This window comes from Quercus suber, unplaced genomic scaffold (assembly GCF_002906115.3).
Source record: "Quercus suber isolate HL8 unplaced genomic scaffold, Cork oak 2.0 scaffold_69, whole genome shotgun sequence".
Taxonomy (NCBI): domain Eukaryota; kingdom Viridiplantae; phylum Streptophyta; class Magnoliopsida; order Fagales; family Fagaceae; genus Quercus; species Quercus suber.
The window spans coordinates 223,777-239,393 of record NW_027069534.1 but is presented as its reverse complement, the minus strand read 5'-3'; the positions used below and the strand labels follow the sequence as shown (position 1 = coordinate 239,393).

At 31.3% G+C, this 15,617-nt stretch overlaps 1 protein-coding gene across 2 annotated transcripts; it reads left to right on the top strand.

Annotated features, from left to right (window-relative positions):
- The first annotated feature begins 2,579 nt into the window (after positions 1-2,579).
- Positions 2,580-14,719, top strand: LOC112032424 (serine carboxypeptidase-like 40). Of its 2 annotated transcripts, none has more exons than XM_065773089.1 (8): positions 2,580-3,053; positions 5,882-5,989; positions 6,157-6,431; positions 7,650-7,910; positions 8,428-8,639; positions 9,679-9,787; positions 9,907-10,100; positions 14,614-14,719. In XM_065773089.1, exons 1-7 carry the CDS (start codon positions 2,681-2,683, stop codon positions 10,063-10,065), a joined length of 1,497 nt encoding a protein of 498 aa, XP_065629161.1. In that variant the 5' UTR covers positions 2,580-2,680; the 3' UTR covers positions 10,066-10,100; positions 14,614-14,719. The 2 variants fall into 2 exon arrangements, with proteins under 2 accessions (XP_065629161.1, XP_065629162.1); XM_065773090.1 differs by having other exon boundaries at positions 2,581-3,053; positions 6,196-6,431.
- Positions 14,720-15,617: the final 898 nt, after the last annotated feature.

The window sequence follows — 15,617 nt, the reverse complement described above, 5'->3', positions numbered from 1 at the left end:
CCCCCCCCCCCCCCCCCCCCCCCCCCAAATTCCTTTGTCACAAATTGCTTGCCAATTAGTTGTCATTTCCACCAAACACCTTTAATTGAAAATAGGGTTTAGTACTTAGTAGGCTTACCTTTATAAAAAAAAAGAAAAGAAACCTCTTGAAAATTTTCATATATCATTAGCTTAGTTAAAAAAAATAAAAGGATTTTTTTTTTTTTAACATTTTCTTTGTCTAATTTCTCACCAAATGATTCTATTAAGCTTTATATCTTCATTATTGCATTAGTATGATAAAATGAAGTTTTATTTTTTTTTTTATTTTTATTTTTTATTTTTTAAAGAGAGAGAGTTTCAACCTATGATATCCGTTCCTGATGATATTTCCTTATTATCAGATCAAGACACTAATTTTTTTTTTTTTTTTTGGATGGGGAATGAACTCCAAACTTATTCAACAATAAAAAACTTTACTAATTGAGTTAACTGAAACTTATAATAAAATAAATTTAAACTTCCATTTTTAAGGGAATGCACAAATTAACGGAGGAGTGTTCAAAAATTTGTCAACAAGCCCTTGGCGGATTCCTTAAGGAAGGTGCCATCGAGATTGGGAAAATTGCGTGTGTTATTAAATGACCAAGCACATCCTCAGTATTAACATTATTTAAAGGAACATGATTGAAGATCATGAACAAAGTATTTACTCCTCGTTATTTTGACCATATATATCAAATACATTTACATGATCCACTTATATTATATAACAAAATTGCATGTCCTTAATTACGACAAATGGCTCAGTTTATGTATAATGCATCATGTGATGTGCTTTCGTCATTTCACACGCATGCATCATGTGTGCTTTCTTCATTTCGAACATAAGTATATTAAAATTATTAGCATAATTGTTTAAGTAGAAATCTATTACTAAAGTCTAATGAAATTAAATATACATAAACAATGAAAGTTGGTTTATATATATATATATATATATATAACCGAAACCTCTGAAACTTTCACAATTTTTCACATTAACACAATATTTAAATAAAATTATCATTTTATTTAAATAAAATTATTTTTGTTTAGTCTAAACTTAACAAGAGTGAAATTTTATCTTTCTAATAAGTCCAACTTAAACTCAAACTCATCATTATCATTTTTTAAAATAAAATTATTTTTGTTTAATCAAAACTTAACAAGGAGTTGATTCAACTTTCTTCTTTGATTAATGAATTTTATGTTGAATTTTTTTATATTGTTATTATTAATAAAATTTCAATTCAACATATGTGGATATTTGTTTATATTGTTATTAATGAATTTCATCTTTTATGTCAAATTTTTTATTTGCTTTCATATGTGCTTGAGATTTTTATTTTTTCTATCTTATTCTTTTGTTATGTTTACAATTGATTTTCTTTTGAGTATTTGGGTTAATCTTCATATTTGTATTGACATTGTTTTCATGGGTTTGGTTTTTGGGTTGAAATTTATACTTCTTCTTTATATATATATATATATATATATATTGTACACGGCAAATAAAACATGCATATTTTTTTGGAGAAAAATCAAAGTTGCGACCTATTTCTTCCAGCTTAGGGAACGACAAATTTTTATTCGGTATGTTAAATATAAATTTGTTGAACTTGGTTTAGTTTTGAAGTAGAATTTGGGGATTCTATAAATTTTGAATTTTTAAGTCTTGGGGTTTTTGGTATTGTGTCTCAGTAGGTTGATCTTAATTCTTCACCTTAAATGCTTTTTATTTAGGTTCATGTGATTTTTTGTTTTCTTATTAAGAGCTATGGTTTTTGGTTGATTAATTATTTGTTTGGATTAATTTCAATTAATTATTTGTTTGGATTGAACATAAAAGATAATAGAATTAGGTATTATAATAATGATACTGTTTCATGTTTTCAATTGTCTATATTGTTATTACTACGAGAAAGTTATATTGTTATTCAAATTTGAAACCTGGTTTGTCTTCCTCATATTATGGTCTTTATTTATATATTTGCACTTTATATTAGTTTTGAGTGTATGTGTATATATAACTATTGGGAGTTTTGCTTTATTAATTTAAGAATTGTAAATTATTTTATAGGTTTTGGTAACTATGCACTTGCAACTCAATAACGTTCAATGTTAGACAACTTTTAAACTATGGAAAGTATAGAAGTTAAATATTTCTTTATTTAAAAAAAAAAATACTAATTAGTAAAATGTCTATTTACTCATTGTTGGATTTTTTCTTTTCTTTTCAAAGTTAATAGTTTTTCCTTGTGTCATACGGGTTAGTGACTAGTTTATATCTAATTTGAACCCTAATGCTCGGATGGTAGTAGAAAATTCTTACCCACAATTACTTATAATATTAGTATTAGTATATTATATCATTATTGGTAGTATATATATAACAAAACATATTCTACTAACCTTTTTGTTTTTTGTTTTTTATTTCCTAGGCATCTTTGACTAATGACTATAACATCGATCTAGGATGACAATGACAGTTTTTAACTCAACCTAACAGTTGAAACATACACTTTTGGAATAATCTTTCTTCTACTACATTATATAAACAACTATAGCTTAATTAAGATCCATATCCATTATCTTTTTCCTTTCATCTCTTCCTTATATTTGTGTCTCGTGTGTGTCTAAGTGGAGAGAAACAAACACAATGGAAAGTAAACCTTTTTGTTGGATTCTTCTATCCTTGCTCATTCTTTCATGCTTTGTGTCTCAAACTCATGAAAAAATGCAACAAACTCGAGCCTATCTTCACAATTCCACATTGAAGAAAAGTTCTGGCTTCGACATGAGTTTTTTTGAGGCAATCGACAATTTCAATGAAACTAGCAGTGTTCATCCTCAGGAGGGGTTGAAGGAGAAAGATAGGATTGAGAGATTGCCTGGACAAACCCAAGTGAATTTCTCTCAATATGGTGGCTATGTCACGGTGGATAAATCAGCTGGTCGTGCACTTTATTATTATCTTGTTGAAGCTCAACATTCTAAGGATTCATTGCCTCTTCTTCTTTGGCTTAATGGAGGTATGCAGTACTATACTTGATCCTATCTCAGTCTCCAGTTAATGTCACTATCAAATAGTGGAAACAAATGTATAAATACTTTTTCTTTTTCTTTTTCGTTTTGTTCTTTGTTTATGTGTTTAGTGCCTTTTCTTTTTATTAATTTGTTTCCTTTTAAGTTTTAGAGATAGACCGGAGGGATAACCGATAAGAAAAAGAAAAAGAAAAAAGAAAGAATATATATTATTTTTAACCATTTGTTGCCCTTCCTCCAAAAACAGGGGCCACGTTAGCTTTGGTCTAGGGGGTTGAACCCCTAGAGGTAAAGCTAACGCCGCCCTAAAAAAAAAAAAAAAATTTGAAAGTCTTGGTCCCTAAATCTATATTTTTAAAAGTTCAAAACCAACTAAAATAAAATTAAATATGATCCCTTTAACAATCTAATCTTGCAAATAAAGTTTTGATCGAATCTGCAGCGAAGTGGCGAATTTGAATGTATTTTTTATTTGTTATTTGTTAAGTGGGATTGGGGCATAGGCCAGTTAGTCAATATAGTTAGTAAATATTACACTAAAAACAATTAAACAATTAGATAAGGGATGTTCTAAAAAAATAATAAAAAAATTAGACAAGGGGCATAGGAAGGGAGTGAATGAGTGAAGACAAAAAAAATGTTAACACAACAAAAATTTCTTAACAAATTACAAAGCCAATAGTTGTCGAAGTTAGTTGAATTGTTAAATAAAGTTAAATTAATTTATACTTTTGATCAATATGTGAGTGGAGTGACTTTTATTTGTTATTTATTAAGTGGGGATTAGGTTTTTCTAAAAAGAAAAAAAAAAACTGGGGATTAGGTCGTGGGTCAATTAGTATTTAGAGAATGCTAACTTTAAAAGACAATTAGACAATAGATGATTCTAAAAGAAAATAAAAAAAATAGACAAGGGGTGTGGGACAAGAGTGATTGAGTGAAGAAAAAACAAATGTTAACACAACAAAAATTTTCTTCATAAAATTATAAAACAATAGGACCTGTCAAAGTTGGGTTCAGTTGTTAAATAAAGAAATTTGACAAGTAAAACATACACTAATTGAAAAAAAATTCTAATTAATAATAATTAAAGTTCACTTAAAACAATAATATATTATTTATAGATTTTTATTTTTTAATATGATATGAAATCTCACTTTAACTAATTATAATGTATTGTGTGTGAAAAACTTGAATCTTGGCCCTTGTCCCCACCCAAAAAAAACTTATAGTATGAAGTGACATCATCTATGGGTACAAGTGGATTGTATTTAAAAACCATAGATTATTTCCAAATTTTTCTTAGCAATCATAATTAGTATGTTCATTATATGAAGAAACAATATACCAATGAACTTATAATTTATCTTTTATTATCTTCTAGTACTATTAAAAATTTGATAAAACATTAGAACACAAAATTCATCTCTTATCAAGATTAATCTTTTTTTTTTACCCCTAAGAAAAAAAAATCTTGGACTGCGGTTGACAAAAAGCATTCTACCCCCATCAAACTTTTACTTTGAAAATAGTCAATTTTTCCTAAAGAAGCCTATAACTAATACTTAAAACTACACACACACACACACACATATAACACTACTCAAAATAAGAAGAAGCCCTTTATGGTATTGTTTGTTCGTTTAACTCCTTATCTCAATTTTTAATTAATTATTTAACCAAGTTGTATTTAGTATATTATTCAGATTAGGTTAAACACATACAATCATATTACTTAGTGTGAAAAGTAAAAAAGAAAGAATATGATGACCAGAAAAAACAATTAAACCAACAGTTTCAAGGTAAAACACTTGAGAAGGATTTAATCTAATTGATTCTCAATACAGCAAATTCACTATGATAGAATGAAAGTTTTACAATAGATTTTCCCGAAATCTAAAGCTAACTCTTATAGTAATTACTCACATGACTACATGCTAGATTTAAATCCATGAAATTTCTATTTAAATATGTCACACACAAACACCCATGTTTGTGACTCTGAGATCCACTCAAGTTTTAAATCATTAGCTATTGCAACTTTAGATCTACTGGTTCTAATAATGGGTAGATGGAATTCCAGTAGTGACTTTGAAAGGAGAAGACGTACACAATACCTTTTCAATCTCAAAAGAGTACCTCTAAAGTCATCACAAAATGTGTCTTAGGGTAAGTTTTAAATCATTAGCTATTGCAACTTTAGATCTACTGGTTCTAATAATGGGTAGATGGAATTCCAGTAGTGACTTTGAAAGGAGAAGACGTACACAATACCTTTTCAATCTCAAAAGAGTACCTCTAAAGTCATCACAAAATGTGTCTTAGGGTTTCCTTTAAATACTAGGAGAATTAGATCTAAAACCCTAATTACTTAATGGGCTTAATGAGTTGTTGGGTTGAAATTAAATTTTGCAGATCCATGTCTTGATTGGTTGAGTCTTCTTCTCGATCAGTTGAACCTAACATGTTTCAATTTTCTATTTTTCTTATATTCCGACTTGCAGCAACTTAAGCTTTGTCTAATATACGTATAGACTTAAGAATTTATATTTAGACAAGTTTGTTGGTTTGCCAATTGTTCTAAATTTTCAAAACCTAACAGGTATTATTAATTACTTTAGCATTTATATTTTGATGTTAAAGGCACTGGCATATATACCATTTAAAGTGAAAATAAAAGTGTAAAAATAAATTACTATAACTCGATATTATATTTGTCAACAGAGAAGAAATGTTATCTACATCTTAAGTATCTGCCACCTAGTATAATATGGTCCTATTTGATGATTATTATTCTTGCTTAATTTCTCCATAGGTCCTGGTTGTTCATCTCTTGCTTATGGAGCAATGCAAGAGCTTGGACCATTTCGTGTGCACAGTGATGGCAAAACACTTTATGACAACAAATTTTCATGGAATAATGGTATAGCTATATATCTCATAACATTTATTTTATAGTTATTGTTTTTTTTTCAAAATTTAATAATGTAATTCTCATTATTTTCCAAAAACAGCTATACCATTATTTAATAATGGTATAGCAATATAATGTAATTCTCATTATTCTCATTATTTGAATTTTCTTTTAAGCCGCAAATGTTTTGTTCCTTGAATCTCCTGCCGGGGTAGGATTTTCGTATTCCAACACAACATTGGATTATAGTATGAATGGGGATAGAAGAACTGCTGGAGATAATTATGTGTTTTTGTTGAATTGGCTGAGAAGATTTCCTGAGTACAAGAATCGTGATTTTTATGTTGCTGGAGAAAGCTATGCCGGGCATTATGTTCCTCAACTTGCTCATACCATTCTCTTCCATAATAAGAAAGCTAACAAGACCATTATCAACCTCAAAGGAATCATTGTATATATATCTCTCTCTCTTTCTCTCTCAAAACACACACATACATTGTAATTTAGATAATAGTCTATGAGAAGCAATTAGTTAGATGTCACACTAAAAGTGTTTATATATCTTTAAGCTTTTCGAAATGAAGAATTTACTGATCGAAACTTAGAAGGTGAAGGAAGACATCCTTAGTATATTAGACTGTAATTAACAACATACTTCGTTTTGGTGATCACATGACTTACAAACTTTAAAATGATTTATAAGGTGAATTGACGTCCTAGAGTACAATTAGTTTTTGAAAACTGTTTGGTAGAAGTTTATATAAACAAAAAACAGTTTATAAGTTTGTTTGGTTTGTGAGTTTCTTTTTTCAATTTAAAATCTGATATTCATTGTTCAAGATCATTGAGATGTTTAAACTCCAAAATTGTTTTTTAAACCTATTTGTAAAATACAGCGAACATCGGATATATTCACATATGGATAAAATGAGTTTTTTTTTTTTTTAGTTGTAGATAATTCGATAGTTACAATAAGGTAAAAGAGATTTGAACCTAGGATATTTTCGTTAGAAACACCAAATATCTAGAAGGTACCAACTAGTTAAATTATAAGATTTTTAATAATAAAATAAGAGAATATTGATATATTTTTTTTAGAAGTAAAATGTTGATATCCTTGACTGACTAATCATAGGAATAAGGATATTCTCATTACACATGTAGAGATAAGAGATTTAAGTCACTTTGACTCCATGAAAATTATAGATGATTTAATTATACAGATTAAATGTCAAAATGTGTGGATGGCTGGTGTTTAATTTACACAGAAGTATCCATAGTTCAAATCCTTTCAATTATTGAATTGTAAAAAAGAAAAAGAAAAAGCAGATTAAAAATTAAATTTAAAAAAAAAGTAATGATGGTGAAGCAATGAGGAGATGAAGGTAAAGGTAGGGTTCTCGGTTCAAGAGGCTCAAGCTTGAAATAGTTCTAGAGCAAGACACATAATTCTAAAACTACTTATATATAGTAAGTATTATAATTTTAAAATTAGTTTATTGGTTATCCTAGAATTATTTTGAAGCTTAATTGTTTAACATCTTTGACGTTTCTAATAGAAATATGTACGTTTCTAATAGAAACATGTATTTAGGGTTCAAATCTTCCTTCCATCGTAATTATAGAATTACAAAACCAATATCTTAATGTTTTCATTTTCATAATGCAGATTGGAAATGCATTGATCAACGATGAAACAGATACGCAAGGAATGCTTGACTACCTTGAGACCCATGCAATCGTTTCAGACCGAGATGTGTATCAAATACAAAAATATTGCAACTTCTCATCCAATGCCTCCACTCCATCTCGTGATTGCATTGCAGCCCGTGAAGCAGCGTTGGAGGAAATTTCCTACATCAATATCTATAACATTTATGCTCCCTTGTGCTCCTCTTCCAATCTCACAGCTCGGCCCAAGAAAACATCTGTATGTTGATAAAGTTTTCTAGTGAGTTTGAAGTGAGAAAGAATAAACAAGAAGGGAAAATATAATAGCGGTTATTAAATTAAGGAATCCAAGTTCTTAAAAAATTTATGTCATTTTTTTTTCCTTCATTGCATACATGCTTCTGATTAAGATCCAAAAGTGCTTAAATTTTTAAGCAAAAACTGTGCTTTCTAGCTTTAGAAATTAGAGGTTGTTAAGAATTTATTTTCTCTTTTTTCTTTTTCATGCATCATTCATGTTGCATTAGTCTAAAAAAATTGGGTGCGAGCTTGAGAAATGGTGTTTTAGGTTTAGAATGAACATTTATAAAAAGGTTACGAGGATTTAATGTTGTGAAACAATGTTTTAGGTTTTAGAAATGCATTTTTAGGCTCCCAAATTGCTTAACCAAGGGGACTTATTATTTAAAAGAGATCTCATTTATAACATATCATATTATGAATTTTTGCTCCAAAAAATGTACCAATTTACATTGTTCTGTTATTTGGTGGTGCAGATATTTAGATTTGATCCATGCAGCGAGTACTATGTTTATGCTTATATGAATAGGCCTGATGTTCAAGAAGCCCTACATGCCAATGTTACCAGACTCACACATGACTGGGAACCATGTAGCGATGTCATACACAAATGGGTTGATAGTCAATCGACCATCATTCCCCATTTGCAGGAGCTCATGGCCCATGGCCTTCGAGTGTGGATTTTCAGGTAAAAGTATTATTGTCATATATTTCTTTGTTCTATATTGACACAATTAGGAATTAACCTTTATTTTTTGTTGTTGTTGTTGTTGTTGTTACTCTCTCTAATTAATTTAGAAACGTTTTCAATTCAATAATCTTAATTTTTTAATGTCATTTGACTTGTATTTTCAATTTCGTCATTCCTTATGTCCACCAAAATGAAGTCGCATTGGAAAGCGGAAAAAATCATTAAAACTAACGATGATATTTGATGGAATTAGACAAAATAACTAAATGAAAAACAAATTAATGTTAAATGTTTGGGGAAAAAAAAATAATAAAGAACTGAAGCGACAACAGGTCAAAGTTAGATCATTATAATTTGGAATTTAGCATTATTAATTGTTATTATTGCTAATTGGTTTATAAATAATTACATAGATCATCTTTGCTAAGATCAATACACCACCTTAATGGAAAAAATCAACCTCTTTCATTTGCTTAATGAGCGCAAACTTATCTACCTCCTTTAGGTCTCTTTATTCTAAAGAAAAAAAATTATAGAATAAGGTTTCTTTATTCTAGAGAAAAAATTCTAGAATAAAGCAACCTAAAGGAGGGAACAAAAATCAAGATTCAAGTTTTCAGATGAAACTTCAAACACATAAACTTAGAGTAGAATTTTTATTTCAGATTAAAAAAAAAAAAAATTGAAACCAATAGGTCTCAATTGCTCTTACTTGGGGTTTAATTCGTTATAAAATGGTCACAGACCACAAACTACAATATATAGAGGAAATCAAATCCCAGATACAAGTCATCTTAACTTCAAAATCACAAGGAGTTTTGAAGAGTTAACCTTAATTTTAAGGATGTTTCAGTGCTTACCACACGTTAACATGTTAGAGGCAAAGAAGTTACTGATTATTTCACTGAATTTTTACCTCTTATTTAAGACTTGTGGATCATATCTTGGCATCCTTATATATATATTCTGATCAATATATATGATAATCAAAGTATATATACAAATCTCAAATGAGTCTTTATTGGATGAAATACAGTGGTGATATTGATGGAAGGGTTCCTATTACTTCAACAAAATACTCTATAAACAAAATGAAGCTTCCTATAAAGACTACATGGCATCCTTGGTTCCTCACTAAAGATCAGGTATTGCATAGTTCTGTTTATCTTGAATATTTCAATACACGTTTTCGCTTCAAAAAGCTCAAAATATTCTAACATGCTTTATTGAATAGTGAAGACAACTTTTTTTGTTGTTGTCACAGGTTGGTGGCTATACACAAGTGTATGAGGGAGACCTAACATTTGCGACAGTAAGAGAAGCAGGACATGAAGTGCCGAGCTACCAGCCCGCGAGAGCATTTTCTTTGATCAAACACTTCCTTGAAGGAAAACCACTTCCTGATAGCAGTAGACATAATTAATTTCATTTTTACCCGCATTTCATAAGTCCGCATAGGCTCTACAAGACGTGGGCAATAGCGACAAAAACATTTCGTTGCTAAAGACCACTTTTAGTGACGAAACTGATATTTCGTCGCTATTTCCCACTTCTAGTGACGAATTTCAGTTTCTTCACTAAAAGTGGTCTTTAGCGACGAAATGTTTTCGTCGCTAAAATCACTATAAATACTCCAACCCAAAAATTAGCCTCACCCACTCAGCAGAACAAAAAACACTCAGAAACCCAAACAAAAAAAAAAAGAGAAACACTCACCCACTCCCGATGAGCTCAACCGACGCCGATTCGCTCAATCGACGCCGATTCGCTCAATCGACGCCGATTCAGCTTCCACCGTCGCCGTTGAGCTCAACGGCGACGCTTTAGCTCGCCGTTGACGATGCTTCAGGTCTCCGATTCAGCTCACCAACGCTTCAGTTCGTGACGCTTCGGCAACGCTTGAGTTTCCAACAACGCTAAAGTAATTTTTGCTTTTTCATTTTTGTTTCTGTTTTGTTTGATAATATTACCATGATGATGACACCTTTTTTTTGTTAAATTATATTGTGTTTGGTTGCTGAGAAAGTATGAGAAAAGAAAAAGTGGTAATTCATTTTTTATTATTATAATGTATTGTTATCATCTAAACCTGAGAGAGGTGGAAGCAACCACCTCCACCAGTGGAGAGCTATTGAAAGCTTTGGTTTTAATGGGTTTTGGGTGATATTTAATTTTGTGAATCAGAAAGTGTGATTTGTGAAGCATTCAATGGATTTGTTGGAAACAAGCAGAAGGTTTGGAAGTTCTAGAAATGTGAACTGGGCATTGCATCTATCTATTTACTTGTTGATTTTTAGTTGGAAGTCCAATAAGAAATTTATCCCTTAAAAATTAGATTGGCAATGCAAAAATTACTATGCAATGACTATGTTATTAATGTTATAGCTTTGAGATCTTAGTTCCTACGTTTCCTAACTATATGAACATTGTGCTGGGGGATACCATGTAGGGTCTAAAAACATGGATGGAGATGGTTAACATTTGTACAACTCCAACATTACTTATTAATCTTTGGCAGTCTTAGAGAAACAACCTAGTCATCATCTGTTGGGGATTTGGCTTCTAAGAAGCATGGACACTTTTTTTCTTGAGTCTTTTTTTTTTTTTTTTTTTTTCTTTTGTATGTGGGCTAAAGCTAACTAAAAGTTATATTTCTTTTATCTCCAGCTCTCTCTCTTTTGTGGCTGAAGAAATTGTGAGGAACAAGGTGAAGAACACAAGTTAACTTTGAATTTTTTTAGAAAGTTGTAAACTTAGCTTGAGCAAAGTAAGTAAATTATAGTTAAAAACTTATAAAATTCTATACTTGTGATGTTGGTTTGTGGTGGGTTGTTGTGTTGGAGCAAGCGGGTGGCTTGCATGGTGTTATAAGGTAGCTTAAATACATATTGGGAGTGTTTTTTATTTCTTGCAAATGTGAATGAGTATTTTTGATTAGATGTAATGAATATTATTTGATTTGATTTAAATACTTGTGAAACTCTATACTTGTGATGTTGGAAATTGATTTTGTGGTGGGTTGTTGTGTTGGAGCAAGCGGGTGGCTTGCATGGTGTTATAAGGTGGCTTAAATACATATTGGGAGTGTTTTTTATTTCTTGCAAATGTGAATGATTATTTTTGATTAGATGTAATGAATATTATTTTATTTGATTTAAATATTTGTAAAACTTTATACTTGTGATGCTGGAAATTGGTTTTGTGGTGGGTTCTTGTGTTGGAGCGAGCGGGTGGCTTGCATGGTGTTATAAGGTGGCTTAAACTAATATTGGGAGTGTTTAAGTATTAATATAGACTTGTGCATTCATGAATGAGATAAAACTTTATCTAAGTAGCTTATAGACTTAGATGTTAAAATACATTATGCATGAGTTGTCCTTGTTAGGTTCTAAGGTCTTAGGAGTTTTGTATTTAGAACTCTAATTTATAATGTTGGCAAACCATGATCAAAACAGTGTATTTAGTCTTGTTTAGAATTGCTCAAAGTTGGTTTAATATTGTAAAGTTGGAATCGAGTGGCTGCAGAAGTACTTGGGACTTTCGGCCTGGCTCGATCGATCGAAGAATAGACTCGATCGATCGAAAATCGCACAGGTTGAATTTTCTGCAGATTTTCCAACTCAGCCCTACTTCATTAAACGTTTAGGGTTTTGTGTTTTTACCCTAGGTATATAAACTAAACCCTAGCCACGTTTTTGAAGGTTGTCCATATTGCTTTGTTGCTCATACATTGCTGTTTTATGTGAATCTCGTGTGAGATGTTTGAGGAGACTTCCTTTACACAAAACTTAGGGTTTTCAAGGTAGAGATGATTTCAACATCTTGAAGATCATTATAGTTGCAACCATTGGAACTTAAAAAAAAAGCAAGCGGGGAGCTTGTAGCTGATTGAAGAATTTAAGAAAGAAGTAGTCCGTGGATTCGGAGCCTGCGTGTGGTCGTGTCAGGAAGTTTTACTGGTGGGTAGCATTAGGAAGTTGAGCGGGGAGCTTGTAGTCCTTCTGTAAGAACTTCAATTCTTTCATAGTGAATTCTGTTATGCCTTGAGGATCGGTGGGTCAAATCCTCCCCAGGTTTTTACCGAGTGGTTTCCTGGGTGATCATATCTTGTGTTATTTATTATTCCGCTGCTTTATATCTTGATATGATTATTTGATTGCTTTAACCTAGAATTGCATAATTTGACTAAGTAACAACTTGGCTAATTAATCTAGGCTACGCAATCTGTGTGTTTAAGGGGTCTAAATTTCCAACAGTCTTTATTTTACTAAAGTAGCATTCATCTTGTAATTGTAGTCAAACATGAATAAAAGTTAGATGACAATAGGTAAGACACCCGATAGTAGATCCAAAAAAATAAGGACAGTGTGCATTTAGGAATATGAGAGATTTAATATACAAAATAAACATGAAAACAAACAAGATGACTAGAAAACCACATGATTAGTCAGCTCGATCATCAAACAACTGAAACAAGGCGTGTAAACTAGCCTATTATATACGTCAAATTGATTTAAAAGTTGAATCAAATAAAACTTGGACTAGTTATTAACTAACTAACTCTTAAACAATTAAAGAAATAAAAAGTGATTATGTAGAAATTGTACACCCACATGCTTATGTCCATGGGAGTCTTTATTATTTTGCACTTGGTTTTTTGTGGTGTCTTCTACTGAGGTTTTGAAATTCTGGGTTTTTGATCTTCTTGAAGACAAGAGGGAAGTTGAACAATAGCTAGAGAAGCAAGTTGCAAAAATGCAGAAGGGGGATGAGGGTGTAGAGCAGGCTGTTGTGAAGTAGAAGGTTGAAGTGAAGACACAAAAGAAGAAGAAAGTGGAAACCAGATGATTCTTCATCTGAGTCTGAGGAAGAGGTCAACTATGTAAATTTTATGTTTCAGTTATTGTTAATTGTTTATTTCCATGAACGGTCTGAAGTGATTACAGTATGATATGACATTATTAACAAATTTTGTGCTTATTTCATGCAATGTTTGGATTTATGTTTTGTTTGTCTAATGTTGATTTGTGTCTACTTTTGTAAACATGTATTAATTATTGAACATCATTTATTTATTTATTTTGGGCTGGGTTTTATTGATGGCACCCTTGGTTACTAAATTTGCAATTTGTGCTTATCAGGTCAAAAAAAAACAACAAGAAGAATCCTCCTGTGGAGAAGTCCAGTGATGGTTCTTCAGATGTTGAGTCCAGTTATGATTTTGATGATGTGAGTAGTTCCTTTGACAATATTTATTTTTATTTTGTCTTATCATGCCACATCTACAACAACGCTTGATTAAGATGTCAACTTCTCGTCTCAGGAGCCTGCTTCAAAGAAACATGCAGGTGCTGCTAAAAATGGTACCCTTGGTGATGATTTTGGGGTGGTTCAACTTCAAGTTAAAACACTTTTTGGTTAGTACTTTATTTGCTTTCTGCAACTTATACATTAGGAGTTGTGATTTTAATTTATTGGTGTGTTTACTCTTAATGCATTGTTAGAAATGTTTCTTATAACATAGTTAATATTTTTACTTTACGATTTTAACGAAGTATTGTTTTTATATTGTGCAGATTTCTTATTGGTGGCTTTAGAGGATTACTTTTGGCATTATTTGAAAACATATGAGGACATCTTTTGGCTTTAGGGGTTCTAATTATATTATGCTACATTTCTTGTATTGTTATAAAACATTTTAAGTTATTGTATGTGTTGCAAACAATTATTGTATGGAAAGAGTTTGAATTTGATACTTGTTTTAATTTTAACTTGTGGAATGTATGGATCGATTTTTTATAAATGTGTTGTTGAAACAAATGTGCTAATCAAATGTGAAGTTTGAATAATGTAATGATAGGTTACAGGTTAATATCAACGTCATGAAAATAATAAAAACAGAAAATATGTTTTAGTGACGAATTTTTTCGTCACAAATATGGCAACAANCGCATTTCATAAGTCCGCATAGGCTCTAGCTAAGTTGGTTCATTTGCTTTTGTAATGCCAACTATGTTTCTTTTGGTTATCTGTGTTTACCTAATAAAAAGTTGGCATAAATACACTTTTAGTCCCTACATTTTGGCTTTTTTCTATATTGGTCCCTATATTTTTATTTTACTAACTTTAGTCTCAAACTAATTAACATGTGACATTTAAGTCTTTACGTTACCCAACTAACGAAAAAACTGACGTGGCTAACAGAAGAATTAAAATATTATTAAAAATCCACCTGGCACTTATCACCCATGCCACATGGGCTTCCCGCCCTTTTATTTCACAGTAATTTATATATAAAAAAAGACATCAAATAAAATAATAAAAAAATTTCTAACCTTCTTATTTTTTAAAAAGAAAAGAAAAGAAAAGAATTAAATTAATTTTGTTTCTTCTCTCTCTTTTTTTTTTCTTTTTTTTGGGGGGGGGGGGGTGGGGGAAGAACATGAAGAACCAGAAACTTCTAACCCGTTAGTCCCTCCTACCTTCAAAGATTCAAAACACCTTCAACAAACCCAAAGTCCTTAACAATTAGAATCTCTCATTCTCATTACAAACCCCAATTAGAATCTCTCATTCTCATTACAAACCCAAATTTACCCAAAATAACAATTGAAATCTCTAAGCTCTCTCTCTACAGGGTGACTGAATGTGAGCTCTCTCTTTAAATCCATTACTGAAATGACGAAGCTGTTGGTGGTGAGGTTTGTGAGGTCAGGTGCGATGGGTTTGATCTGGGTATAGAAAGAGGTTGAGATTACTTGATCTAGGTTAGAGAGATGCTGTGATCAGTTGTTGTGGTAGTATGGCCGATGACACGCGCACGCAGGGCCAGTGACAGCAAAGCTTGGTGGTGGAGTCGAATCTGATCGGTTCGGTCTCAAGATTTTTCAGTGTGAGACGTCTTGGTCTACCATGTGGGGATGTGGTGAGAGAAGGGAGGGACCTTGAGAGCTTGGTGGAGGTCATTGATCGATG

Excerpts from the sequence above, each read along its gene's own strand:
- LOC112032424 (XM_065773089.1), top strand. The coding sequence starts at position 2,681 with ATGGAAAGTAAACCTTTTTGTTGGATTCTTCTATCCTTGCTCATTCTT. Across the intron at positions 6,432-7,649 it reads TCAACCTCAAAGGAATCATT|ATTGGAAATGCATTGATCAA; the intron begins GTATATATATCT and ends TTCATAATGCAG. Across the intron at positions 8,640-9,678 it reads CTTCGAGTGTGGATTTTCAG|TGGTGATATTGATGGAAGGG; the intron begins GTAAAAGTATTA and ends GATGAAATACAG.